The sequence below is a fragment of the Festucalex cinctus genome, chromosome 17 (assembly GCF_051991245.1).
Source record: "Festucalex cinctus isolate MCC-2025b chromosome 17, RoL_Fcin_1.0, whole genome shotgun sequence".
Classification (NCBI taxonomy): Eukaryota; Metazoa; Chordata; class Actinopteri; order Syngnathiformes; family Syngnathidae; genus Festucalex; species Festucalex cinctus.
The window spans coordinates 11,905,759-11,930,266 of NC_135427.1; the positions used below are offsets into that span (position 1 = coordinate 11,905,759).

The 24,508-nt window shown below is 42.6% G+C and overlaps 3 protein-coding genes across 7 annotated transcripts in view; 1 reads left to right on the forward strand and 2 right to left on the reverse strand.

The window, feature by feature from the left end:
- The window catches only part of LOC144004698 (protocadherin-15-like), a 133,354-nt gene continuing 108,846 nt past the window's right edge, over window positions 1–24,508 (reverse strand). Inside the window, exons 27-40 of one of the 2 annotated variants that reach the window (XM_077502123.1) lie at window positions 23,638–23,747; window positions 23,282–23,422; window positions 19,423–19,550; window positions 16,587–16,817; window positions 16,247–16,335; window positions 15,205–15,381; window positions 14,901–15,119; window positions 14,361–14,369; window positions 13,589–13,699; window positions 6,893–6,914; window positions 6,511–6,549; window positions 6,304–6,377; window positions 3,163–3,292; window positions 1–1,091 (exon numbers count right to left, since the gene is read on the reverse strand). In XM_077502123.1, the coding sequence (XP_077358249.1) occupies window positions 384–1,091; window positions 3,163–3,292; window positions 6,304–6,377; window positions 6,511–6,549; window positions 6,893–6,914; window positions 13,589–13,699; window positions 14,361–14,369; window positions 14,901–15,119; window positions 15,205–15,381; window positions 16,247–16,335; window positions 16,587–16,817; window positions 19,423–19,550; window positions 23,282–23,422; window positions 23,638–23,747 (2,188 nt within the window). In that variant the 3' untranslated portion in view covers window positions 1–383. Of the gene's footprint in view, window positions 1,092–3,162; window positions 3,293–6,303; window positions 6,378–6,510; window positions 6,550–6,892; window positions 6,915–13,588; window positions 13,700–14,360; window positions 14,370–14,601; window positions 15,120–15,204; window positions 15,382–16,246; window positions 16,336–16,586; window positions 16,818–19,422; window positions 19,551–23,281; window positions 23,423–23,637; window positions 23,748–24,508 lie in introns of those variants that run through there. The other variant, XM_077502122.1, reaches the window with a different exon arrangement.
- On the reverse strand, window positions 1,104–2,851 carry LOC144005295 (uncharacterized). Its single transcript, XM_077503395.1, has 2 exons — window positions 2,836–2,851; window positions 1,104–2,726 (listed from the first exon to the last, which is right to left on the reverse strand). The coding sequence occupies exons 1-2, from the start codon at window positions 2,849–2,851 to the stop codon at window positions 1,594–1,596; spliced, it is 1,149 nt and encodes a 382-aa protein (XP_077359521.1). The 3' UTR covers window positions 1,104–1,593.
- Window positions 4,665–24,508, forward strand: part of LOC144004699 (glycylpeptide N-tetradecanoyltransferase 1-like) — a 164,569-nt gene continuing 144,725 nt past the window's right edge. For all 4 annotated transcript variants that reach the window (XM_077502125.1, XM_077502127.1, XM_077502128.1 and 1 more), the window contains exons 1-4: window positions 4,665–4,702; window positions 5,061–5,131; window positions 6,817–6,938; window positions 21,506–21,625. Coding sequence is in view for 1 of the 4 variants with exons in the window: in XM_077502124.1 (XP_077358250.1) it covers window positions 21,569–21,625 (57 nt within the window). In the remaining 3 variants the exon portion in view is untranslated. The remainder of the gene's footprint in view (window positions 4,703–5,060; window positions 5,132–6,816; window positions 6,939–21,505; window positions 21,626–24,508) is intronic.

The window sequence follows — 24,508 nt, forward strand, 5'->3', positions numbered from 1 at the left end:
TATTAGATGACATTTTATTGTTTTTATACCGTTTGCCAATCACCTTGACAAAAATCATACAAGACGTCACGAGTCGGTGCAGTCGGACAAGTTCAAAATGAGCCGTGACACTGAATGGCAAAGAAAAAGTGCTTCACAACGATCAAATTGAAGGCAACTTTTGATGACTGATGTGACTTCTTTAGTTTGTAACACGCAGCTGAAAGTTTCATAAAAATGAACCGTAAAAATTAATTCCCATTTTGCAACCTGAAAGTCTTTTGACATGCTGATTCGCGCTTTTCAAATTGGCACTTGAGCGTCCCATGTTTTTTTTTTTTTTTTTTTTAAGCACAAATGAAGATTTGCTGTGACTGAAGATTGTGGTAACGTGAGTTTGTCAGTCATAGTTTGGTCATGGGGATGTGAAGATTGTTCCAGGGACCCATCCAAAGCTCCTCTTCGTCCGACTGCGTCCTCTCACTAGGGCAGCTGGGAATATGCCTCATGACCAGGCCTTCGTCTCCCTCGCTGTTACTGCCGTCCACTCTGGACTCTCTCTCGCCCTCACCCACTTCTGAGTCCTCGTTAGTCCCGTTCCTGAGTCCTCCATCCGTCCCCGCGTCCGCATTGGAAGGCTGCTCCGCACCCATGTTACTGGCGCACCCTGAGGAAATGCTGGATTGTCGAGTGTCGAACACGTTGACTGTCTTATGGATGTCACATTTAGTGAACGAAGGGCTCGCCGGGCCGGCTGGCCTCGAGCTCTTGAAAGTGCGCAGGGTTTTGCCGCCGCCGTCCGCCGCAGTTCTCGGGCTGTTCAGGGGCAATTTTTCCTCCAGGGTGGCTGCCAATTTGTCCAGTTTTTTAAAGTGCTTGGCCAGCCGCGAGCTGAAGACAGGCGACGGGGGCTTGGCGGGCGTCGCGCAACGCCGGGTGCGGACGACAGAGCCGTTCTGGGCCACGTAGAGGCCGCCGTTGACGTTTGTGTGGTTGGTAAATGTGGAGGTGGAGCGGGCGCGTAGGGGTTCTGGGGCGCTGTCGTCACCGGTGGAACTGGTCTCGCCCTCGCGGTCCACCACCAGCTTGATCCGACGCTTTCTGTTGCCATGCTGGGAATTGGACACAGGCGCAAGTCAAGAGACCTTTACAGAATTTTGTAAACAAGAGAAACAAGAAAGACTTGTGACATGATGGTGAAGAGGTCTGTAGGGGTCTTGGGGTCTAAGCCCTTAACCCAACCCAACTTGCCATTTCCTAACATTTGGTTTCACACACAAAAAACTGGTGAGAGTAAGAGCAACTATTCTCAAGATCATGAGCACCTAAAAACTAGTTCAGATCTTGTTTAAATCAAGAAGTACAGTATCTCAAAAGCCAAGATGAGGATTTTCATGGACATACTGAACTGCTTGGTAGATAGAGACAGACATTTGAGAAGAGGACTACATGCAACAAATCAAACCCAAAGCAAGAAAAGCAGAGTGACTTCAAGTATTTGCACGCAGGTCACGGCAGCGCACTCAGAATCTTACTTATCGGCAAAGAACTCAATCTTGAAGGAGATGAAGTGTGCTTGGACCTCATCTGCGTCTGTCATTCTCCCCATCCTCATCAGTAATTTGTCTCTGCGCTCGTCTCCTCCTCTGTGTCCTCCATGATAGGCGACAAGGCGTCTGAGAGGTCGATGGTCTGCGGTGGTGACCTCTCTTTTTGGTCTTCGTTAGAAGCGTCACAATGTGGTTTTGGTTTCGAAACTGAAGAGTATCTGGTGCCTTCTGTCATGTTCTTACGGGGTTCACTCGTTCTGCCTCCTCTCTTGGTTCTTTCTGGTACTTCGCGTCTGGATACAGCTCTTAGTCCACCAGAGTTTTCATGCTCATCACTCTCTGATCCTGACTCCCTCTCAGAGTCTTCCTCCTCATCCTGGCTGCCGCTCTTAGACTGGCTTTCCGTGTCCGATTCAGTCTCTTCTCGCTCGGTCGAAACGCTGGAACTGGGAATGTTGGAGTCGGATGCGCTAAATTCCGACTCGGGATCACGTTGCTCGTGAAACAGTTTTCGCTTTGTGTGCCATTCCCCTGAAAAGCTGTCCTCCTCTCTGACCTGCCTCCCCCACCTTTCGCCCTCTGCCGCACTGCCTCGCCCTGACACGAATGCAGAGACGCTCATATCCCCTACGGAGTCATACATCTTTCTAAACCTCCCGCCTCCTCTACCCATGCCATTGCTCCGCACTTCGCCACCCACCCTGACGGGGCCTTGGAGTCTTCTGTTAAGGGAGATAAGACCAGGGGTGTCATTCAACTTTTGTTTCTGCGGCGGCTGGACAGTCTCGGCGGACCCTCGCTGATAACTCCTGTTGATGACAAGACCGCCATTGGGGACCAAACCAGGAAGCTCTCCCCTGTGCTCCGGCCTAAATTCCTCTCCACCTGCTTTGATCCTCGCCCACGTTTCCATTTCTGCTCTAGCCCGCCATATCCTAATCCGTTCATCTTCTTCCCGTCTTCCAGCCGCCACGGTATTTCTCTTAGCTTCCTCCTTTCCCTCTCTTTCCCCCAACCTCCCTCTGCCTTCAACTTCCCCCGGTTTGATTCTGGCTTTGTTCCACGGCAGGTGGATGGCTGGGGGCCGCCCAGCTGTTGTTCCAGAGGACAGCAGCGAGCTCATGAGAGCCTTCAGCTTGGCCGCTGTGCCCAAACTCCCTGGCTTGGCGCCATCTTCGGGTGGCTGCCTTTTGTCAGCTATGAGGGGCGCCGGGGTTGGTTTTGCGGGACCGTGGGGAGGCAGGGGGCGAGTCTGGCAGTAGGGACGGTGAGTTGGTAACCCGCCTCCTTGAAATTGTCTTCGAACCTGCTGCCAGAGACATCATCCCAGAAAGCAGAGCAAATATTTTAAAACAGGAAGTGAGCAGTCAGTAATCATGTGACGAAGATGTCCACTAGCATCCCAGGCTGAATTTAGCCCCTCTTTCGAGATGGACCACTTCAAAAGACTTCTTTGAGACCGATTCCTTTTGATATAGGATTAATCCAACTGTTGACTGCCGAAATTGGACTTTCAGAGCCAGGCTAACTGCTCTTGTATTGTTGGATTTTTAGAAGTAGCTGACGGCATCAAACTAATTAAGAGAATATCGGACGCTTGAGCTCGTATTCAGTTCTAGCCACTTGTGCTTACCTCTGCGTCAGATTCCTGCGGGCTGTAGTAGTAGCTGCCATTGTCGTCGACAACAACCTCTCCATATTCGTCATAGAGGCCCGAGGGCGAGATCAGCTTCCGTCGACTGCCGTACTGGGGAAGGTCATAGCTGGAGACACGCACAAAAGCATTCAAAAAACCTTCGAGATTTGTGCGAAAACAAAGCGAAAGAATGGTCTTTTATTTTCTTGGATCTTAGACCAATCAGAGGTGAAGACAAGAGGAATCAGCTTAACAAACAAAAGATTATCCAGAGCCACTTAGCGGCGGCGTGCAGGGCGGCACTGCGGTACGCTTCACGGACGTCTGACTAAACCAGATTTAATCACAAAAGGAGCATTTTGTTGCCAGCAGGCATTTTGTTTGCCCCAACGGAATCGATTTTTTTTTTTTCTCTCTTTTTGTCCCACTCTGCTTCCGGGAGCGATGCCTGCTTCCATCGGCCAAAAGAAATGCGATCGTGTATCAGCGCTTTTGGACCTGAGGCCCTGGAGCCAGAGACTGGATGACACACACACATACACACGCGTGGAAGATGATATCCTGGCCTGTGTGATTAAAGTAACAAATCAGAGAGGAGTCCTTTTGGCTTGCTTTCCCAGAGACAGAAAAGTTGCCTCATGTAATCACTCAGCTTACAGTCAAGCCTGTGCCATCCCATTATATTGAGCAAGAAAGTCATAAACAAATGGGGTAAACAGGAGGAGGGGGAAAGAAGGGGGTGTTGTCAGTAAACAATCGTGGATGGATTGGAGGAGTGAAGGAGAGGACGAGCTCACTCGTAAAGGCAGCTAATCCTTACAGTATGGACACTAAATCTAAAGTAATGTCTTAACCTTACAATAAAGGCTACTGAGCGCATTTCACAGCCCCTTGCAGAGAATTGCAAACAAAATGGCCAGTCAATATGCTGCTTATATTTCCATTAATGACCACCAGGGGGCAGTCAAATATTGTAAGTCTTTGTTGATGACAGACTGACGATAATAATGCAATAAAAATGTTTTGTGTGCTTTTTGAGTGAGTACTGTTATAAACTTTGCATGTGTCTTTTCTTATTTTATTTTATGTTGTTCTTAACATATTTGTAATTTGTATGGTTGCAAGGTGGCCTTGAGTGTCCGGACAGGTGCGTATAAATAAATTATTGTTTTTGCTGTTATTGTGTTGTTGCTCAGTTGCATTAGAAGTTTGAAATTGTTTAAATGCTGTACAGTAGCATCTATGCTAATTTCCATTAGCCTGTCTACAGTGTTTCACATATGAAGTAGGAAAAAAATACTATTGCTAATTATTGTAGTTTTGTTTGTTAATTTCCCCTAAATTATTTGTTTTCATTTTGTATTTCAATTGAGTTATTTTTGAACGATTGTGGCTCTATGTTGTAATGTAGACTTCCTGCATTTTTTTAATTTTTATTTTATTTATTTATTTTTTTAAATTACCTAGAGCTTTAATTTTGAAGGAATAGAGGATATGACGTTTTGTTGTTCCGGTGTCGCTTCCAGCCTACTGACAGGTACGTGCTTAATTAGGGAGAACGGCGTCTACAAAAGTACTTTTTGACGGTTTAACCGTAATATTATAATAAAACAAAAATGTTTTCGATGTGATTTTATTTGTCTGTGTATTAATATTTTTGCTGTAAAGTGTTTGAGGGGGTATGGGGCTGTCTGTGAGCAAGCTAATTGGTGAAGTGGTTCGCCATTTGTTTGTCGTCAAAGTAGGCTAACCATGAGGCTACATATATTAGCATAAACAAACAAACACAAAAAAACTTCGTATGTTAACATGAAACTAACTGACTTTATTTGATAAAAATAGTTTAGCTCAGCATTTCAATGTTTAAATATACTCAATTTCGTTTTATGTGTCAGTTTTACAGTAAACCTCAACTGGAACTGCCTGCTTTCCCTCTCGTGGATTTCAAACTGTTTGGACTTCTCAGGTGAGAGATTACCACATAATTGACATTCCCACAATGAAAAAGAAAAAAAAACTTGCCCTCAATATTTTGTTAGTGCATTGTTTGTCACAAACTTTGTTTAGCGCTTTTGTCTTCCAGCAAAGCTTGAACCCTAACAAATGCAACACACACGGCGATTAGATATGAAACCCGCAGGGTCGCGCCACGTGACTTTGTTGCTCCCGTTTATGTACACATTCAAAAATGAGTTTGTGGATTTTGCTGCGAGCCAGCAGCATCTGGCCTATTGTGAATGTGTGTGTGTTGCCATGGCAGGCTGCCTGATTAGCACTGTTGCTACAGTACCTAGACAGAATTAGCTTTGTGCCTGCGTGTGTTTGTGGAGAAAGTTATGAAAGAATAATGAGCGAGCCTCGCAGTTGGTGAACTCACGTTCTGTGTACCGTATATACACAAGTGTGCCATTGTCTATTAATGTGGGTGGCAGTGTAAAAATCAAGACGCTGCTGCAATTATAATTTCGACACAATTCTATACACTGCATCACCGTTGGCAGCCAGGTTGCAGAATAACACACACACTTTGGGGAGGAAATCCATCATTGTCTCATTCACAAATGCTTTGATCGACCGCGTCCTTTTGTGTTTAATGCACTGGCCTTGCTTCTCCAATAGAAGATGAGCGAAAATGGCTTATACAGTAACACTCAACACTGTATGGACAATATCGCAAAAAAGGTTATTACATTTGGGGCAGGGCGGCAGATCGAAATAGGTGAAATTTACTGTGCCAAAGGCATCATTATTACACAGTGTGTATTTTAGTCATAGCCAATGTGATGTATTTTACTGTATTATTATCATGCCAGTACATTGAGAATTTGGCTTTATAATGAAATAGATTGCATGTGTACAAATGAGTGAATTGACTATGACTTCATTTTGATGACTCCTCATGTAAATTGAAACTAGAGCAGGGTAAATGAGCTGTCTTTGAGGTGAGACATCTGATGCCACAATTTGTGAATACACATTCATTCAGTTTCTTACCGGCAATAATAATTGGACAACATCTTAAAAAGAATGTAAGGAAAAAATGCACAGTGAGAACATGAAGGGTTTTAGCATAGAACTTTGAGGGACTGACACCAGCAGTTTCCAAGTGGAATTAACAATACAGATGGCAATACTGACCCGTGATCATAGCTATAGTAATCCTGTGTATAGTAGTCCTGACCCGGGTCGATGCCAGACTCCATGGATAACTCCTGGCAGAAGGACGGAGCGTTAATACAACGTGGACACACACAGAGCAGGCAGACATGCTCAAGAATCCCTTCCCTCAACGAGCCAGCAAAAGTTAAAAAGAAAAAAAAAAAAAAGAGAGAGACTAGAATATACCTCAGGTCTGAGGAGAGAAGGTCGGAGGAGTTGTTGCGTCTTCCAGAAGCAAAGAGAAGCACCAGATGACAACACAAATTGAGGACATAAGGCACTCTCACAAAATGTCACACATTTGTGTCCCCAAACCCCAAAATTGTTTTCAGTTTGGGTGGTCACAAATGATTTCAGTCTAAATATGCAAATTTGTGGCCACAAGTTAACTTTGTACACGAGGAACATGCCGTTGGTTTCGTCGCTCAAGTCAGTTCAAGGTCCAAGGTGCAGATAAGGAAAACATGATTTTTTTTTTTTTTCCCCATGCAGAAAAGAGAGACGATCATGCGAGAGAGGAAAGTAAAGAACACACCCATGCAACGTCGGACGGCAAGCCGACACCTACCTCCTGTTGTCCGTACCTACGACTGCGAGATGGCAAAGAGAGAAACGTAAGCAAATCCACATTTTACACTTCACGTGATGCAGTTCAAACGCATTGCAAGTGGCAGTTCACTGCGGCTGTTTGAAACATCGAGTCATCATGTGTGTCAAAAAAAAAGACAATTAGACAATTGAAATTTTATGTAGCAAAACTACTAGTGGTATGGGACACGTCAAAAAAACTTTAATATGACAAAGGCTTTGATCATTTACGTTATCCTTGAAGACATTTCATCAGATTTCAATGCTGCCATCTGCTGGCCATAGATAGTGTTTTTGTTTCCACAACTCATTGACAAGGCAACGTGTGCTGCACTTAGACGGTGAACTGCCCATTGCTAAAAAAACAAAACAAAGCAAAACAAAAAACGTAGCTGACATCATTTAAAGTTTATGGCAGCGATTTTACTAATCGTTATTAAACGTTTTTGGTGGTCAAAGAGTTAAACTACATGCAAGTAAAGTACATACAAACCCCTAAAGCATGCCTCTTTAAACTGTGACAGGATGCTTGGGTGATGTAGCCACCAAAAAAAGGCTTAGCGCCTTATGGGGCTCTTAAAAAAAAAAAAAAAAGAGAGAGAGAGATAGGCTTATGTTGAAATAAAGGTATGAAAGGCTAGATGGACGAGCGTGAGCCAATTGCAAGAAAAATAGGCGCGCCAGCTCAGGGAGCACATGAAGGCATGATAAACAGATGAATGTCTGCTTTAAAAGGTGCTTCACAGGTCATCCTCTGCTTCAAACAAAAACAAGCACTTTTGCAATTTGTGTGTGTGTGTGTGTTAGTACGTGTGAACACTAAGATAAGTCTATCCTTGTGCCCTCATTGCTCTGACAGACACATTATTAGGTCCTCTGGAGACAAAAGCCCTGCAGACAATCTGTGTTCTGTCACAAACACACCTAGAATGATTGACTCTTTTATATTCTTTCCACCTTGACTTGCTGTGTGTGACAGAAACACAAGAGCGCAAACATTATTAGTTCATTCACAACATAACCTACAATGCCCTAAAACGCGTGATTCTTTCCCCATGTCATCTTTCGTTCTGCACTTTTCTTTCATGTCACACATCTCCGGTTGTTCAATAGCCTTAAGGTTTGGTTAAGGTTTAAGCATTTTTTTTTTTAATGTGCTGATTGGATTAGATTTTCTTACACATCCTTAATTCAAGGCCATGTTTTTACCAAGATCATTGATATTATGACAACACTTTGGCAAACTCTCATATTCCTTTTTGTTAAAAAAAAATCAACTCTGTAATTTTCGGAAATCACCGACTATAAAGGCTTAAGGTCAAGTCAGAAAGGCAGCAAGACCTTGAATTGTATTATACAGGTGAAGGGTATGCATCTACATTACCACTCAAGATCACAGCTTGACAAAATCCTTCATTCTCACTCTCTATTTGAGGCGAAAAACTTTCTTGACTACTATGTACCAATTTAAAAATTGCCACCATGTTCTTGTAGCTGAGGTCCATACATTTTATTGACAAAAACATCTCACGCAATTGATCCCAGTAGGAAATGATTATAAAAATGTCGCACAGGTTGTGATGACATAATTTTAGATACATCAACACTCGTCAACAGAGATGCGACAACACAAATTACATGATAGAAAATGACATTCATCTTCATAATTGCCCCCCAAAGTGTATTTAAATGCACTTCATTTAGCTAAAATTAAACTGCAAACATGAATGGATATTTACGGATGATGAATCTTTTGTGACATTGGACATAAAGAAGAAGAGAGAAAAAAAAAAGAAAATGATGTCCTTAACAACAACAGAATAATGGTATAGTGGTATAGATTTAATAGTAGAAAAACCCACCAAAAAGAGAAAAAAAATCGCCACGTAATCGGCAAAAATCGCTTCTGGAAATCTCCCAGCGCAATGACAGGAGATCCTGAGAAACGGTTCAGTTCATTTTGAAAGATGTTTCGTTTAATACTTGACGCTGAAGGCCCATTGAGTGCACAGTTTAGAATAAACTTATTGCAATGCGATAAGAGAGCAAAATAATGGCCCCCGACTGATAGTCTGGAGCCAGTCAAGAGTTGTGGTGGACAGAAAGCTTTGTAGTAATTCCTCCTTCGAGTCTAGGGTCGTTAAAAAAGGCTTTCTTGATATTATTCATTCCTATTTAATGTGAAACCCTTGCTGTTACTGTATATCTGTTATTGTATACGGGGGCTCATTAGTGTCCGGAATAATGTGATTTTCTTTAGATCACTAAAAAGTAATGATTTGAGGTCAATTTGTTCCTCTTCCTTAAAGGAGCCCACGACTCAAGTTAAGTATATGAATGTAAAAACAAATTCCAGAGTATGAGTCTATGTCTGAGAGGTAAAGGCTAGAGGACTGTGGACTGAGGGGGAAATCGTTTCTCAAGCTCAACTACGATGGAGTTCATGTTTGGGTTTGGCTGGATTTGGGGAGATGAAGGGTCCACCTCTCGCCCTTCTCCACCGTCCACTCCTACTCGTCCTTCAGCTAATACATCAGAGGAATCGAGCGAGTCCGCAGAATCAGAAGGCGCACGGTTCTTCATTACCTTTATGAGAGGGATCTGTTTCTGATCGATCTGGCTGAACATGTTGGCGACAGACTTCTCGATGTCTGCGATATTCTGAATATTTTTTAAGATGCCTTTCAGCTCCCTGCGGGGACGTTCTGGTTCTACAGGCAGGGGTGGCGGCGTGCGTCGGAGGGACACGGGTCGCAGGGCAGGCGCCTCAGAAAACGAAGGGAGCACAAAGGTGGATGGCCTCAAGAGCGAAGGCGACTGGGGGGGAGGGAGAGGCGGCGGAGGGGGAGGCGCTGGCAGAGGAGGGCGGCTGGAGGGAGATGGCGTTGAAGGGAGGGGAGGAGGAGGGGAAGACGGGTGGACGGGAGGCGGAGGGGAGGAGGGAGGGGGCGGTGGGGAAGGTGCCGGTGGGGAAGGTGCCGGAGCAGACGGGGGTGGCGGTGGTGGAGTGGAAGGAGGATCGGGAATAATGTCTAAATGCACCTGAAGTCTGTCTTCTGGACTCAGCCTTTCTGTCAGACCAGCACCAAAGCGTCGTAACACAGGTGGAGTTGGCTTGTGACTCGGCGGAGGTGTCCCTCCGTCTGTTTGGGTTACAATGATGCTTGGGGGACTCTCTCTCGGCTGGACATTTGGAGCATTAGGGGCAGAGATGTACTTGGGATGCTGAGGGGAGTCCGGAAAAACAGACAGTAGAATGTCAGGTGACAGAGATGCCCGTAAGTCTCTGTTTAGCTTTTGCCTCATTTCCTGGACGGCCTGCTGCTCAAACTGTCGGGCCTGTTGTTTCACGGTCAGCTTGGGTTCAAGGCTCGGGCTCACCATCTGATCTGAATCCAATCCGTGCTCAAATCCTGAATCCAGGCCGGCGTCTTTGCTCTCTTTGAATTCAGCCTTCAGGAGCTCCAGTTCCCACTGCACAGGATCCATAACCACTTGCCTCCTCAAAGCGTCATACATTGCTCTGCGATGTAGCCTCGAAGGGAGAGTCCAGCTGTGGCCGCCCCCGGACCCCCTTCCACTGTCACTGCCGCTGTATCCACCGAATCCCGTGTCTCCTCCAGGGGAGCTGATCCTCAACCAGGCCTCTCGAAGACCTGTCCTGGAGGGCGAGAAATGCCCGAGAAGATCTCTCCTCCTCTGGCTTCGTCCAAGAGTCTCTGGACTGCTCAAGGTTCCGTCCTCATGGTAGATGGGATTTTTGATGGTCAGAGGGTTTTCATCTGACAGAAAGGTGATGCTGGACTCGGACTTTGGAAGTTTGTTGAGCACGCCTCCATTTGCGACACACTGCCGGTGGGCGGCGATCGCTCGGGTGGCGAAATCGGAGATCAGGCGTTGGCGATCGCTTTCATCCAAACTTCCGGCACTGCGGCCTGAACGACTGCCGTAAGGATGCAGGGAAGGAAAGAGTAGAAATGAAAGATGAAATGATGGGAAGGATATGTCTGTGCAGAAGTTATCCAGGTCAACTGGACTCTTCTTGGTTGTTGAAGTCGATTTAAGTCCTCACTAAACGTTTGCTTAAAACAAGGTCCTGACATCTCAGCCATACAGATTGTCTCACTACTTTGGAAAAGTGGCCAGTGGCCACTAACAAGAAGTTTTCTCACTAGACAGGCAAACCATCATTAGATTCATTGATATGTGAAACGGTCATGACCGCAGCCTGAAGGCATTTCGATTAATGGTGAAACATCTTCAACAACCAAGGAGAGTCACGGTGCTTCGATGTCACTTTTGCGGATGACGTGAAGGATAATGTCTGGGGAATTCTGTTGCTAAAGTAATATGAATGATTATTAATGGTAAGTGTTTGAAAGGAGTGGACATCTATTAGTATGTACATCAGAATTAGGATTATTCATCCTTGGCGGAGATCTAGACTCCAATGAAGAAGTTATAATGGGGAGTAAGAAGGTTATAAAAGTCAATAATGTTGGACTAACATCACAGCTAAGAGATGAAAACTGAAAACACTGTAGACTGAAAGTGGTGCACTACAAAGAAGCCACTGTATCACAACTATCAATGACAGCAGGGAGGGATCAATGGTTTTTCGCCGTGCTCTGAGAGTTTGCAGATTCCTTTTGACAAACGACCGATTGAATGCACTCTCCAGTATTTGCTGAATCGCAGCTCGGAGGGCAACAACTAAACTCTGCAGACTTCCAAAGTGTCGGCTTCCACCTTGAAAGGTTGATTCAACCTTGCGCTACACACGTTTCCACCGTACACGCTTTTACGTGGCGCACTAACCAATCCAAAGCGTAAAAGCTAGGGTAGGAAGAAAGCACTTTGAACATTTTACTCACTTTTGTCTGTCAGTTTTGCAGAAAGGCAGGAAGATGAAGAGATGGATTATGTTTAACATTCTGTACAAGATGCATATGAAATACAATAAAATGATTACGGAGCCGAGTTGTCCTGGAAATGTTTGATAAGACAAAGTAATGCACATTTACAGCACACAGTGTTTGTTCTTGGACCAGGGAGAGAAATCATGCTAAGAATACAAATTGGAGTAAGAACATTTTGAATGCAGTGCTCATATAGAAGATATTTTTTTTGGTAGATTTTTATAGTCATAGTCGGTCAACAAATATAACAAGATACTGACATAGATGTTTCTGAAATGTTGCTGTTTTTAAGCAATTCCGTCTATTTATGTCAACTATAAGAGAAGATAGGTCAGCAAAAAAGAAAACAGATTTTATGGTATCCAAACAACCAAAAAAGATTCTTAACTTAAAAATACATTTTCCAAAGGTAATTGAAACTACAGTTTGAAAGCAAAGCATGTCCAGAAGCGCCATGGGCAACTAAAATGAAAAAAAAAAAAAAGTAGTCTGCACAGTTTTGATAATGGACCTCATTTACGCATACGCAAACTTTTGCTGGTTGTATACTTTGATAACGAAGGAACTGTTTGTACTTTGCAAGATGCCAGCCTTGCTGAACTCATTGATGTAACACAAAATACCAACATGCTCACTTTGCAAACAAAAACACAGCTACAAATGCTCTGCAACTAATCAGTGGAACTAATGATCGCCTGTGGTGGTCGCCTTGGAAATTATTAGCTGCATTTATTTCAATTATCTCATCTTGGTGTTGATTTATTATTATTTTTTGCACGTTGAGGCTGCCTGCATGAAATGCCACGCCGTCCTTTGATTGAGTGCGCCCCATCTCGCACATGCATGTGAATGGCAGTGCGAAAGCGTATCGAAAACAGACGGGAGAGCGGCGATGCGTGGAATGCTGATAAGGCCTTCCTTGCAACTTCGTCTTTGTGCCTGGGAAAGGAAATTTAAATTAAACTATCTCGCGCAGCGCCTTGAGTGCGTCAAAGAGTGCGCTGGCTTGTTAAAACCTGCGGATGGAAATTAATAAGGCATCGCTTCATGCGGCCGCTGTCTGAATCTCGTCTAACCCGTTGAAACAGAGGATAGTGACAAGATTACATTAAGCGCAGCCCACTTGGGGGGATATGGAGGTAGCGACAACAAATTGTGAGCATATCAGGAAAGGTGGAAAACTGGGTTGTAATGTCACAAGGAAAACGCAGATTCACAAACGTAATTACTTTGGAGGACCTGAAGCAAGCTACAGTTCATCTGGAAAGTATTCAGTGCTTCACTTGTTTCACATTCTTTTGTGTTAATAAAGCCTTCTAAAATAAATTAAGAATTTCATAACTTTAACTTCATGCTTGGTATGCACTTTGATAACACCATGAACTGTAGGACCTTCTGGACAGGCGTGCCTTTCCAAATCGTGTCTAATCGTCTAAATTTACAACAGGTGGACTTGATTTAATCTGTAGAAACATCTCAAGCATAATCAATTGTATTTTTGCATTTTACATTTATTTTCATGCTGGTGATGTTGGCGGTACTTGATGTAGTACTCTGTAGGCATAAAAAGCAGGATTCAAGAGGCCTGGACTTTCAATAATCAGCAAAAACTAGGATGAGGTGAAATTGTTTTCATTCTTAAACAAAATAGTGTGCCACCATTTACGCGTAGTAGTAAACGGGAAACAAACGAGAATTGAGGAATTGTACAAAAAAAAAAAAAAAAAAAAACCTGTAAAAACTATGTCAACACTTACATGGCGTTGTCGCCCAGCTCTTCATACAAGTTGTTGGCGGTGCCCCCTCCAGGTTTGCCGCTTGGTAGCGCCATCTGGATTCGGGCGGTCTTGGCACACTCTTCCTGTCGTCTGCAGTTGAAGCAGAGAGTTAAACATCTGAAGCAGCACCTTAGGATGGCTTCAAAAGTGCCACTAAATCCCTCACTACTCGTGTCCTTGACAAAGACTGCATGCCAACGACCACTAATTATCGTGCTAGGAGTGGGGGACAAAAAAAAAAAAAAAAAAAAAAAAAAATGCGATTGTACCTCTCAGCATGGAGGATTTCATTTATAGGAGCCAAGAAGTTCTGTTAGAATTGCCTCATTACAATAGAGCCATAATATTGTGAACTGGAGCATCCAATAATTAACAAAAAGTGTTTGTGTTTTTTCCCCAATGTATTCTGGCTTTGTCATTTACTCAAAAGACAAATGACTTTTAGCACTATGATTTTTTTGTTTTTGCTTTTCTCATTTAGCACTACAGTTTGCGTTTTTGTACTTGTATATATTTTGTTTGTTTTCGTGTTTAGGTAGTTGTCATTCTTTCCCAGAATTTGTCATGTAACAAATGACCTCTTTCCAGCTTCTGAGTCAGCTAAAACGACCTTGTGATTCAGGGTTACATCGCCACTTGCTGCCTTGGCATGGGCTTAGTAGCGCACAAAATCAATTTCTAGTGGACAAAAATGGACAGAATTCCCAGTTGACAAGTGTTTTTGGCATGACCATATGAAAACTGTACTCACTCTTTAAATCTGCCGATGACGGGTTTGATGAGGAAACATGGAGAGAACAAGAGAGCGATAAAGAGAGACAGATTAGTGACTCTTTGAAGCGTCTATCACACAAATACCTGGGATAAATGTTCCAAGTTGGTCCAGTAATCACCACGCTTGATTGGGAAAAGGATCAGATCACATCCCCTTAAATTGTGTGCTTATGTATGTTTGTTAAATATATATATGGGCATGTGGGATATAAAATGGATAGTTGGGGCCACCCGCCGTGGTTAGCTGAACAAACTAACAGAAATGGCCCAATGGGACAAGCTTCCCCTCGGCATCATCTGTATTCCCTGTAATAAATGGGGATTCACTATACATAAAACATGAAGACACCGAATTAAATGTGGGGTTCCACAGGGTTCTTAATATGAGCCACAACCATTTAATATTAGCTTTGTTGTCTTTTGCCAATTCAAATTGACCTTTAACATTAGACTGTTATGCAAGAATACGTATTCATTCATTAATTTGCCTGGCGACTGTAAAATAAAGTGCACGTACTGCCTGTAGGTGATGATAACGACGAGTATGGCGGGCACGCAGCAGATGATGATAATGACCGCCAGGGCCAACAGTGCCCCCTCTGTATAGCCGACAGTCTGCACAGCCTTCTTTACATTAGTCACCGCTTCCGGGGTTCGGATCTCCAGAATGCGCCCGCCAGGGGGCATGAAGGGCTGAAACTCTTTGTTGATGTCGAGGAGTTTCCCGTCAAGAAACCTTGACAAAACACATGTAAATGCTCGTTTAGAAGCGACGCCAACATCAACTGAGAGTCTCACTCATCGGCTGGCATTATTCTTACTTGTGGAGCTCCTGCCTGGCAACGGCTCTATTTGTCAGCGGGTCAATAGCGTAAATCATTAGGTCCGATTTGGTGTAGTCCTCTTGTTCCAGCCCATCGCCGTGACGACGGGGACCGATAGTTTCCACAAACACCTTAGCTCCCGGAATCTGATCCTGAACGTAGCGCTCCAAAATACTGGCAAGGAGAAAAAGACCTGTTTGGTTAAACACAAGCTCCATGTTTAGAAGAATTAAGTCCCACGCAACTACGCGCATAGAGCTTTTTTCCAACTTTTCTTTAGAATCCTGACAGCAAGGGCACACCGCCTGCTGTGCAACATTGATTCCTGTCCCCGCGAAACACCTGCTCACAGCAGGGAAGGTGTGTTTCTATGTCTGTGTGCACTGCTCTCATATCATTATGGAGCTCCTGTCAGGCTTTGATAAAATATATGTACCCATAAATAACCATCAGAAACAGTCTTCAAGATAAACAGTAGGGATGTAACGATATCCAAGCATCACGATACGATATCACAATATGAAGCTCACGATACGATAATTATCACAATATTGTGGGGAGGATGGCGATATTTATTTAAAAAAAACTTCACAATATTGTAAAAGGAATGAGCTCACAAAAAAAGCACAATATTCTGCTTTTGTACATGTACATCAATGCTATGTTATTGTTCTGTTTTATAATTATTATTTGTATGCTATTATTATTATGTTATGTTGTTAATGCACACACACATTGAGTTTGTCCACGTAATGGCTTGCTTCACGGGCATATTACGTTCCCCTTTATCTGACAATTAACGTAGATTTTAAACATAGAAGGGCCACAACATCCCTAATGAAAATTGAATTGCACTAAAAAAAACTAGCCACCAGAGGGTGCTAGAACTGCACGAATGGAAATCAACCTGACCATTTTTAACAGATGTGTTGCATTTAAATATCGTGAACATGACAATGACGATATTGTGGCAGCTTTAATATCACAATATCACGATATTGCGCTTATCGTTACATCCCTACTAAACAGTACTCGTTACCTGAGCAGTTTGTCTTTGTTTTTGTCCACATACGTCGGAGGGACGTTTGATACGACCACCTGCATGTCCAGCTGGTTCACCACTGACACCTTCACATGATAAAATGCAAATGAGTCGCTGCTATTTTGGAATTATGTCAACCTTTAAAAAAGGAAATTCACATAAGTATTGAGACACACCCAATCATTTAAATCAGGTTATGAATTTTACAAGAACAACGTATGTAAGCGTACGTTTGTGTCGTGTCCACATGCCCCAGTACTTATGTCCACATCGTGCAACTATAATTGCGCATTTAAAAAAAAATAAAAATACTTTAAACAGTGGTGCCAATACTCACCACTATCTCTGCCTTGCTACTGTGTCCTCGCCCGTAGTTGTCCGTTGCAACCACCTCAAACCTGAAGTAGGACCGCCGCATGTTGCGGTACATGATGGCCGTTTTGACCACGCCGCTGAGCGGCTCGATGACAAATCCGTCTTTGCTCTCCTTGGCGTCTTTCCCGGCCAAGGGGGCATTGATGAGGCGGTACGTCATGGAGCTGTAGTTGCCAGTGTCTTGGTCCAGGGCCTGCAAGATTATAACCAAGTAGATGCTGTCATCAGCATAATCACACTTCAATAAGCAATATTAGCATAATCACTACCAGCATCAATATGATGATAATCATCCTTTTGGGATTTAATTAATGACATGATTGTTATTGTAGCTGGATCAAACGATTCTGGCGTGCGGTCAGAGCTGAAGGCCCCGCATTGTAAACATGTAGCGACGGATGTAGTACACGCGAGTGCGTAGTAGGGGGTAACAGCAAGAGAGATTTTTCTGAAAAGAATCTGTTTAATCTGGCAAGAATTGGGAGACCCCCACTGCACGGCTACAACTGCCCAAGTCATGTTTTATAGACGAAATGAAAAATAAGAGCCAAGATTTCTTTTCAGTGCACGAGCCAGGCTCACAAAGATGGCCTTAACTCTATTGACCGTTTTATCTCACGCTGCTGCATGTATTCATCTTTTATGACACAATGTGAAAAAGCCTGAAATAGCCTCAGAGAAATAGAAGCAGTTTTGAAATTCAAAATACAATATCCAAAGCTTCAAAGTGTTTAATGTCTACGCACACTACAGGAAAGATGTGAAATTTAAAATAAGACATTTTGAAAGGCAAATGTGGCGATGCAGTAATTTTTTCCTGTCTTAATTCAAACTTTCCATAGGATTCTACTTCATAGAGTCCAGTGCTGAGATACAATCAAGCTTTGTTGATTAATCAGGCATTTGCTGCAATTCTTGACGGTTTCTCCCTTGATTCAGATTTTCTTATTTCTCGGCCTTTAACCTTAAGAAAGCAATGATTTTTTTCAAAATGTCATCCCGTCCATAGGTTTGTCTTTTATGACCGTTGTTCAAAATATATAAACAAAATGACGCTGTCATGTTTTAGATCTTTTTGGGTCATCATGCATAGAATTAAACGTGGGGTGCCCCAGGGTTCTCTTCGTGGGCCACTACAGTTCACATTAGGTTTGTTTTCTTTAGATTTTACAATTGACCTAATCATACCCCAAAATTGAACTGTAATACAGATGATTTTCTTTTCTCAAAAGCTGAAGCGGAACGGTTTCTATTTGTGATTGTAACATCAGCCTGCTGGGATTTATAAGGCTTTTAACGCTTCAAAGAAGAGTCAAATGCTACGAAATGTCAGGTGCTTGGCACACCATCTACAGCTTTTGACTTGGTTACAACAAAAAAAGGTGAATTTGCAAAGGTCAGTAATATTTATGGTGAGACTGCTTGAGATCAACCTTCCCTTCATCTTTTGTACCACTTAGCCTTGTATTCCGTGTGATGGCCTACAGCCTGTAGTCATCAATCTTGCACGCCGGGGACCTGCTGGCTCCATCTATTCATCCCCTCATGACTCATGAATATCTTCTTAATTAAATTTAGGAGTTATTTAGATCAACTTCCTAACCTATTGCTCCCCCCTCCTGTATTGACTCAGTCACGATCATGGCAGGGAGACGTTACCATAAAATAGGTCGGGTCGGGGTATGTCTGCGCTTTCCATGTGCAAAAATGTCTTGTGTTAGCAAGAGCGGAGTTTTTTACAGTCAGACTCATCTTTCCTTCTACTCAGAGCTGCAATCTAAGAATGAGCTCAAAACTGCAATCCAATATTGAAGCAAATAATTTGCCTTCCATAGACCACAGTCACTACACGCAAATCTCATGCGGCATCAGGGCTCATTAAAACATGCTGCTTGCTATACGTCCCAAAACGTGGGCTGAAGGAAAGCAGTGCTACAACCCATTTTGCATCTTAGAAGATATTTTAATCCTACCACAGTAGTTGTTGTTTACTGTCATGTGGACCTCTCCAAGACAGCTGAGATGTGCCAATTAATTAATAAGCAGAAATTGATAGCACGGAGAGATAACCTTACAGGGAATCATGTTACTGAATATTATCGGTTAAATAAATGTTAGGCACTCGCAGTACAGTGTACTTTATGTACTTTCAATTGATTTAGCTGGATGCCCTCGTGGTTTGGAGACCTGAGTGTGAGGAAGCCATATTATTCGGCAGAAGAGGATGTGATAACACTGGAATAAAGGAGAGATCTGTGATGATGATTTATTTGGCGAAACCCCACGAGAGAAGAGCTCGGACATTAATAACTAAAATGGGGTGAAGTTTCATCCTGATTCAGAACTTGATGGGAGGTAATGTAAATTTACGCCACAGAAGAAGAATCTCATCTGATGAAATTTAGCAGAGATGCAAATGACTGAACGTTAAGTGGGATTTTTGCCTGATTAAATTGATCTTAATCCGACTCAGATGCTGTTTAAATAGACAATTTCTGAGTAAATTTGGTCCAATTTGAATACAATGCACTAAATATTCATCCTAAAATATCTTTCCCCATTTAAATGAATGGAATTTTCATGAATCTGTTCTCGCAAAAAAAAAAAAAGGCCACTGGGGGCGGTATAACACAGTTGCACAGACACAAACGAAAAAGACTTTCATAACTACTGTGACTCAGGAACTGCATAAAGGTATTTTTCGCAAAACGATAAAAAGCATATGCCTTATGAAGCGTTGTTATATTGTTTGTTTCCACGTTCTGATGCATCTATGTCTGCTGATGCCGCCACAGTACCTGCACTTGCAAAACAGACGTGAATGTTTTGGCATCCTCTGCTACTCCTCCGATGTATAGAGAGGTGGTGAAAACTGGCGAGTGGTCGTTCTCGTCCTGGACGTCAATCACCACCACGGCCGTGTTACCTGAAACATACACGCGACAAATTAAGGAATCGGTTTTGAGTAAGACAGACAGACATCCGAGCGGATGTACAAAGGACAGTATCAAGCGAGTGCAACGTGGCAGATTAAGACATTTCAAAGCCAGTCAGGTCCGACTTTGACATGCAGTCACTTGTCACCATAAAAGATAAGCTTCCATTGAGACCTGCGGCGCGACTTGACATCCGACAGCGGGAGAAGGGAAGAAAAAAAAAAAAAGGCTCCCACGAATTTTAAAATTTTTTAAATGCCTGCTGGCAAGGAACATCACAATAAAAGGCCGTCGGCAAAATGGAACTCGGCAGCTATTACCTTTTGTGCCTGCAGGTGACAACACAGAGATGTTTACATTTGGTCTACACTGAAAATGCCACGGCAACCCTTCCCTTTTCCTCTCCCTGCTCAGAGCAGCTCGAAGTCCTCACAGAACAAAGGTTTCGCTTCCAACGGCTGATTTATGCGAGTTGGCATTTACAGATCTGCTCCTTCCGTAATGAACATTAAGTCTTACTATTGCATTGGGTCAGTCCGTGAGCCACAAATGAAAGCGTGTTGTTAGCGACCTAAGTGTGCCTTGTTTTCTCTGACATCAATAGTGTTTTCAATTAAACACAAATAAAAGCTGTTGTTTTGCCCGCTGGTTTACAACAACAATGAAACAGAAAAACACTAACCTCAAAATGAGGCAAATGTGGACAACAGGGAGATGATGATGATGATGATGATGATTGATGTATGCACCATTGGAAAAAAATCACCATTGAAAATGAATACAAGTCTGACTTGGGCTGATTTCAATCTAAAATCTAAATGAACTACTTCGAAATGAGAAAATGTGTTGCTCAACCTTGATACACATTGTTACATGTAAACAAGTTTGGATCATTCAATTGCCATTTTACTATCTCTTTGTCCTTGTTACTTAGTCTGCAGGCATCAATTAGAGGAAATCAAGCTTGCGCAAAAGTATGCAAAAGACATCTGTTAATTAGCCTAGCATAGATGAGGATCTGCACACAACTGAGAATTGTTCATGTAATAGCATCTTGTGATAAGACACCACGTGTTCCGTGTCTAGAGAGGCTAAAGATGAGCTCATAGCTTTCTATAGCAATGGTCACATATCCAACATTCCCAACGCAATGAGCCAATGAGGCTCAGTCATTCAGGCAGACTCGCCGCAGAGAGTCACAACACATTTGAATTACACACACGTGAAGCTGAGACGCAGAAAATAAATAAATTAGAGTGAATCGTGTCACACATTACAATCCAAAGATTGTGGCTTTAAACCCAAACAGAAACGGGAGGTGTCTTTTTTTTTTTTCTTCTTTTTTTCTTTCAAAATCGGTTGATCGGCAAGACCAAAATGCTTATTTACGATTCCAACCTTCACTTAAGTCAGAAAATGGTGGCAGCAGCATGTAGTTAGAATGCTATTGATTTGTTGCCTGATTAAAAGCGCGGCCTGACGAGAATTGAAGAGTCGCTAATGAACACAATGATGCAGAGCTTTATTCCTGGCGGAATACTTAAGATTTAAATTGTGTAAATGAAGCAAGCGCAGCATGTGGTAAACACTATAATTAAAGAAGAAAGCCAAGGAGCATCAATTAAGACACACACAAATTGGGAGGAGTCGAGCGGCGCTCTTGGGGAAAGACAGACGGAATCCATAGATGGAGGATCATAAACATGCAAAACACTACAATTTAAGTCGGAATTTTGGTTCGCGGAAAAAACCCCCCGAAACATAGTCAGACCTTTTACAGAGCAACATTGATGTTATGAAAACAACTGCAGCATAAAGCGAACCCGAGTTAACTGTGTGGGATACTGTCCAGCTGTAATGAGCATAAATATGTCATATAGCAAGCCCATATAACTTGAATTGATTCATGCATTGTTAGTTATACATCTGTGTTCTTCTCGTTTAGAAGCCCTTGTCCATTGCATCATGGAAGGAGCGCTCAAGATGACTACATTTGGATTCGAGGATCATGACTGATAAAATCAGGGGGAAAAAGAAAAGCAACATGCAAGATTCGGAACTCAAGGTAAGAGACAATCTAAGAGACAACCGCGACATCTAAATTTATCCACAACAGGTAAGCTAACATCACAGTTAAGCTACCCGCGAGCTGGCCAAACATTAAATATGAGCTAGAGCTGTCAAAATTAATCGATTAAGGTTAAGGTCGATTATTAAATTAATCTACAACAATTTTAATAATCGAGTAATCGTTTGTAGTCATTTTTTTTAATTTAAAATTGTCTAAAACCTCTGATTTCAGCATATCAACAGTAATTGTTCACTGATTTGTGTAGTCCTTCATAAAAGAAGGCTGATTATCTTCTGTGTTTAATCAAAATAAGACATTTGCAAACATCTATTTTTACTTTTGACTTTTTACTTTGGAAAACAATGACTGAACCGGTAACATTATACATCAATTATTATTTTTCTTTATTTATTTATTAATTTTTTAATAACTTTGACCGCCAAAAATGTTTAATGACGTATGCTAAAATCCTAATGAATGTCGCTATAAACGTTAATTGACATTTACTAAGGTTTTGTTTTATTTTCCTCTATGGACTTGTGCAGCACTGCCTGCCAAATGTGTTGTGGAATCAAAAACACCCACTAACTATGGCCAGCAGATGGCAGCATTGTATCTCTTTCCAATGGGCTCACGGTATATGAAATTACAATGAAACATGACTGATATGATGAAATTGAACGTTTTCAAGGATGACGTGAATGCTCAAGCCTTTGTCACATTAAATATAATTGACAGAGCGTCAATAAACAAAAAAAATAGTGTAAGTCACTGTTGTACAAAAAAATTTATCTTTTCAATGTCAATACCTATTTCCGAAGAACGGAATAAGGTAGAAACATACTTTTTTATGTGTTTATGTAGCCGTAGCGCACAATATTTTGTTTGCCTTGAAAGATGAGTGAAAATGCTTGAAATCGGCTGGCACTGTTGGGAATGTTTTGTGGATAATGTTTTCCAGTCAGTTAAATCACTATATGAATAGAAAATACCAAATAAACACCAATCACTGGTTAATAAACAGTAATCTGGGGGAAAAATGCTTTTGTAATACATTTTAATGCAAAATTAAAATTCATCTGAATAATCGATCGTTGAATCGTTTCTAAGAATATTCGATAGTGGCAGCACTAGACCTATGTCATTTGTGTTTCTTTGAGAAGAGAATAAAATCAAAGACAATACAGAGACTGGTGTATGACTACGAAATGTGGATTGTGAAAGCGCAGCTAACGTACTGTACAGAGTGCGAGATGGCTAATGTTCAATACAATATGTGATTGAGCACTTGATTTTTTTTGCGACAGTAACTTCAGACTTGACTTATTTCTGACTCATACACGTGTGACTTACTCCCACGTCTGCTTTCTAATTCTGGCGTCCTTCCCATTGTACCGAACTGACACACAGTTGAAACGAAGCTATGCTAACATGTCAGGGTTAATTGCCACCAAGGCTACTAAAGTGCGAAAATGACTGCAAGGACCCAGAACGCCTGACACAGAGATGGATGCGAAAGCTTCCACGCCACGTGCCCGCTCGCGTGTCCTCATTAGACAGTAAAACGGCAGCCTGGACTTAATTGTCACGGCCGTTGTGACCCAGCCCGCCTCAAAGGAGAGAAGAGTTTGTCTAAATGAACTCGCTTACTCTTTGAGGGAGCTCGGAGGTTTGAGGAGACAACCCTCATGGAGTCTGCTTCGACCTTGAGAACGTAGCTGGAGTTGGCCTCGTAGTCCAGCGGCTTGGCTGTGGATATTAATCCTGTTTTGTTGTTTAATTCAAAAACACCTGGAAGCAGCAAGAAGGGATTGTTTTCATAGAGCACTTTAATGGCCATAAAGCTTTACAGAAAAACATACTGCCATCTAAGGTAAAGTCAAACCGTCATGTACACGTACACGCCTGTTCTTACCTACATGCTAGAAACTCGCAAGCTATACTTAGTTAGCGGTCACGCAAATTAGCGAAGACAACCAAGCGGTCCCGCCGCATCGTGCGCTCACCTCCCTCGTTGCCCTCGACGATGGAGTACACGATGGTTTGATTGACAGCAGCCGCCAGGATGACTCCCACCGGGGTTCCGACCGCAGCTTCCTCGCTCACGGGCGGAAACCTGGGAACACATCAGTCGAGCAACAGCCGCCTTTAGCAACATTAAATATGGATACGCGTTACTCGGGGCCTTCGCTTTCCTCCGGAGGCTCGGCCGCAATCAGCTGAGATTTCAAATCTGTCAAGTACTTTCCAATGCAGGCCTTCCCTGCCTGCCTTCATACCTTCGTATTCCCGGTAAATATGATCTGCAGTGGTGAGAAGTAATCAAAAAATCTGAGTATTTATTTTTTGAATGACTTTTTAGTTTTACTCCTGATTTGAGTACAGTCAAATTCAAGGATCTCTCCTTTTACGAAGTATTGCGATTAATTTTGCTACCTGATATGAACCCAACAAAAGATCAGGACAGGCTTGTACATACACACAATCAATTGTCAGATAGTGAGCGCTGGCTAGGAAGCAATAATTGTTTTTCAGGTATCGAATAAATCTACGCCAAAGCAGTTCAAAGACACTCTGGTGTAGATAAGTGTGGCAGGGAGTTTAGACTCCTGATGTGCGAGTAAGAAAACTGAATTCTACCACCGACTGGAGGGGAGGGAGGAAATCATTTTATTTTCATTATGCTCCAGCAAACCACTACTAATTGTTGTTCGATAATGAATTCATACGTCAGTGGATAAATGTCAGCCTGTGTGTGGTCGCCGTAATGCAGAAGTAGGGTTTGTACAATGAATTAGCACGCGCTTCGCCAAATGTCAGAGAGAAATAAGAGAAATAGCCTGGTCCAATTCGACTCGAGGTGACATTGGAAAATTA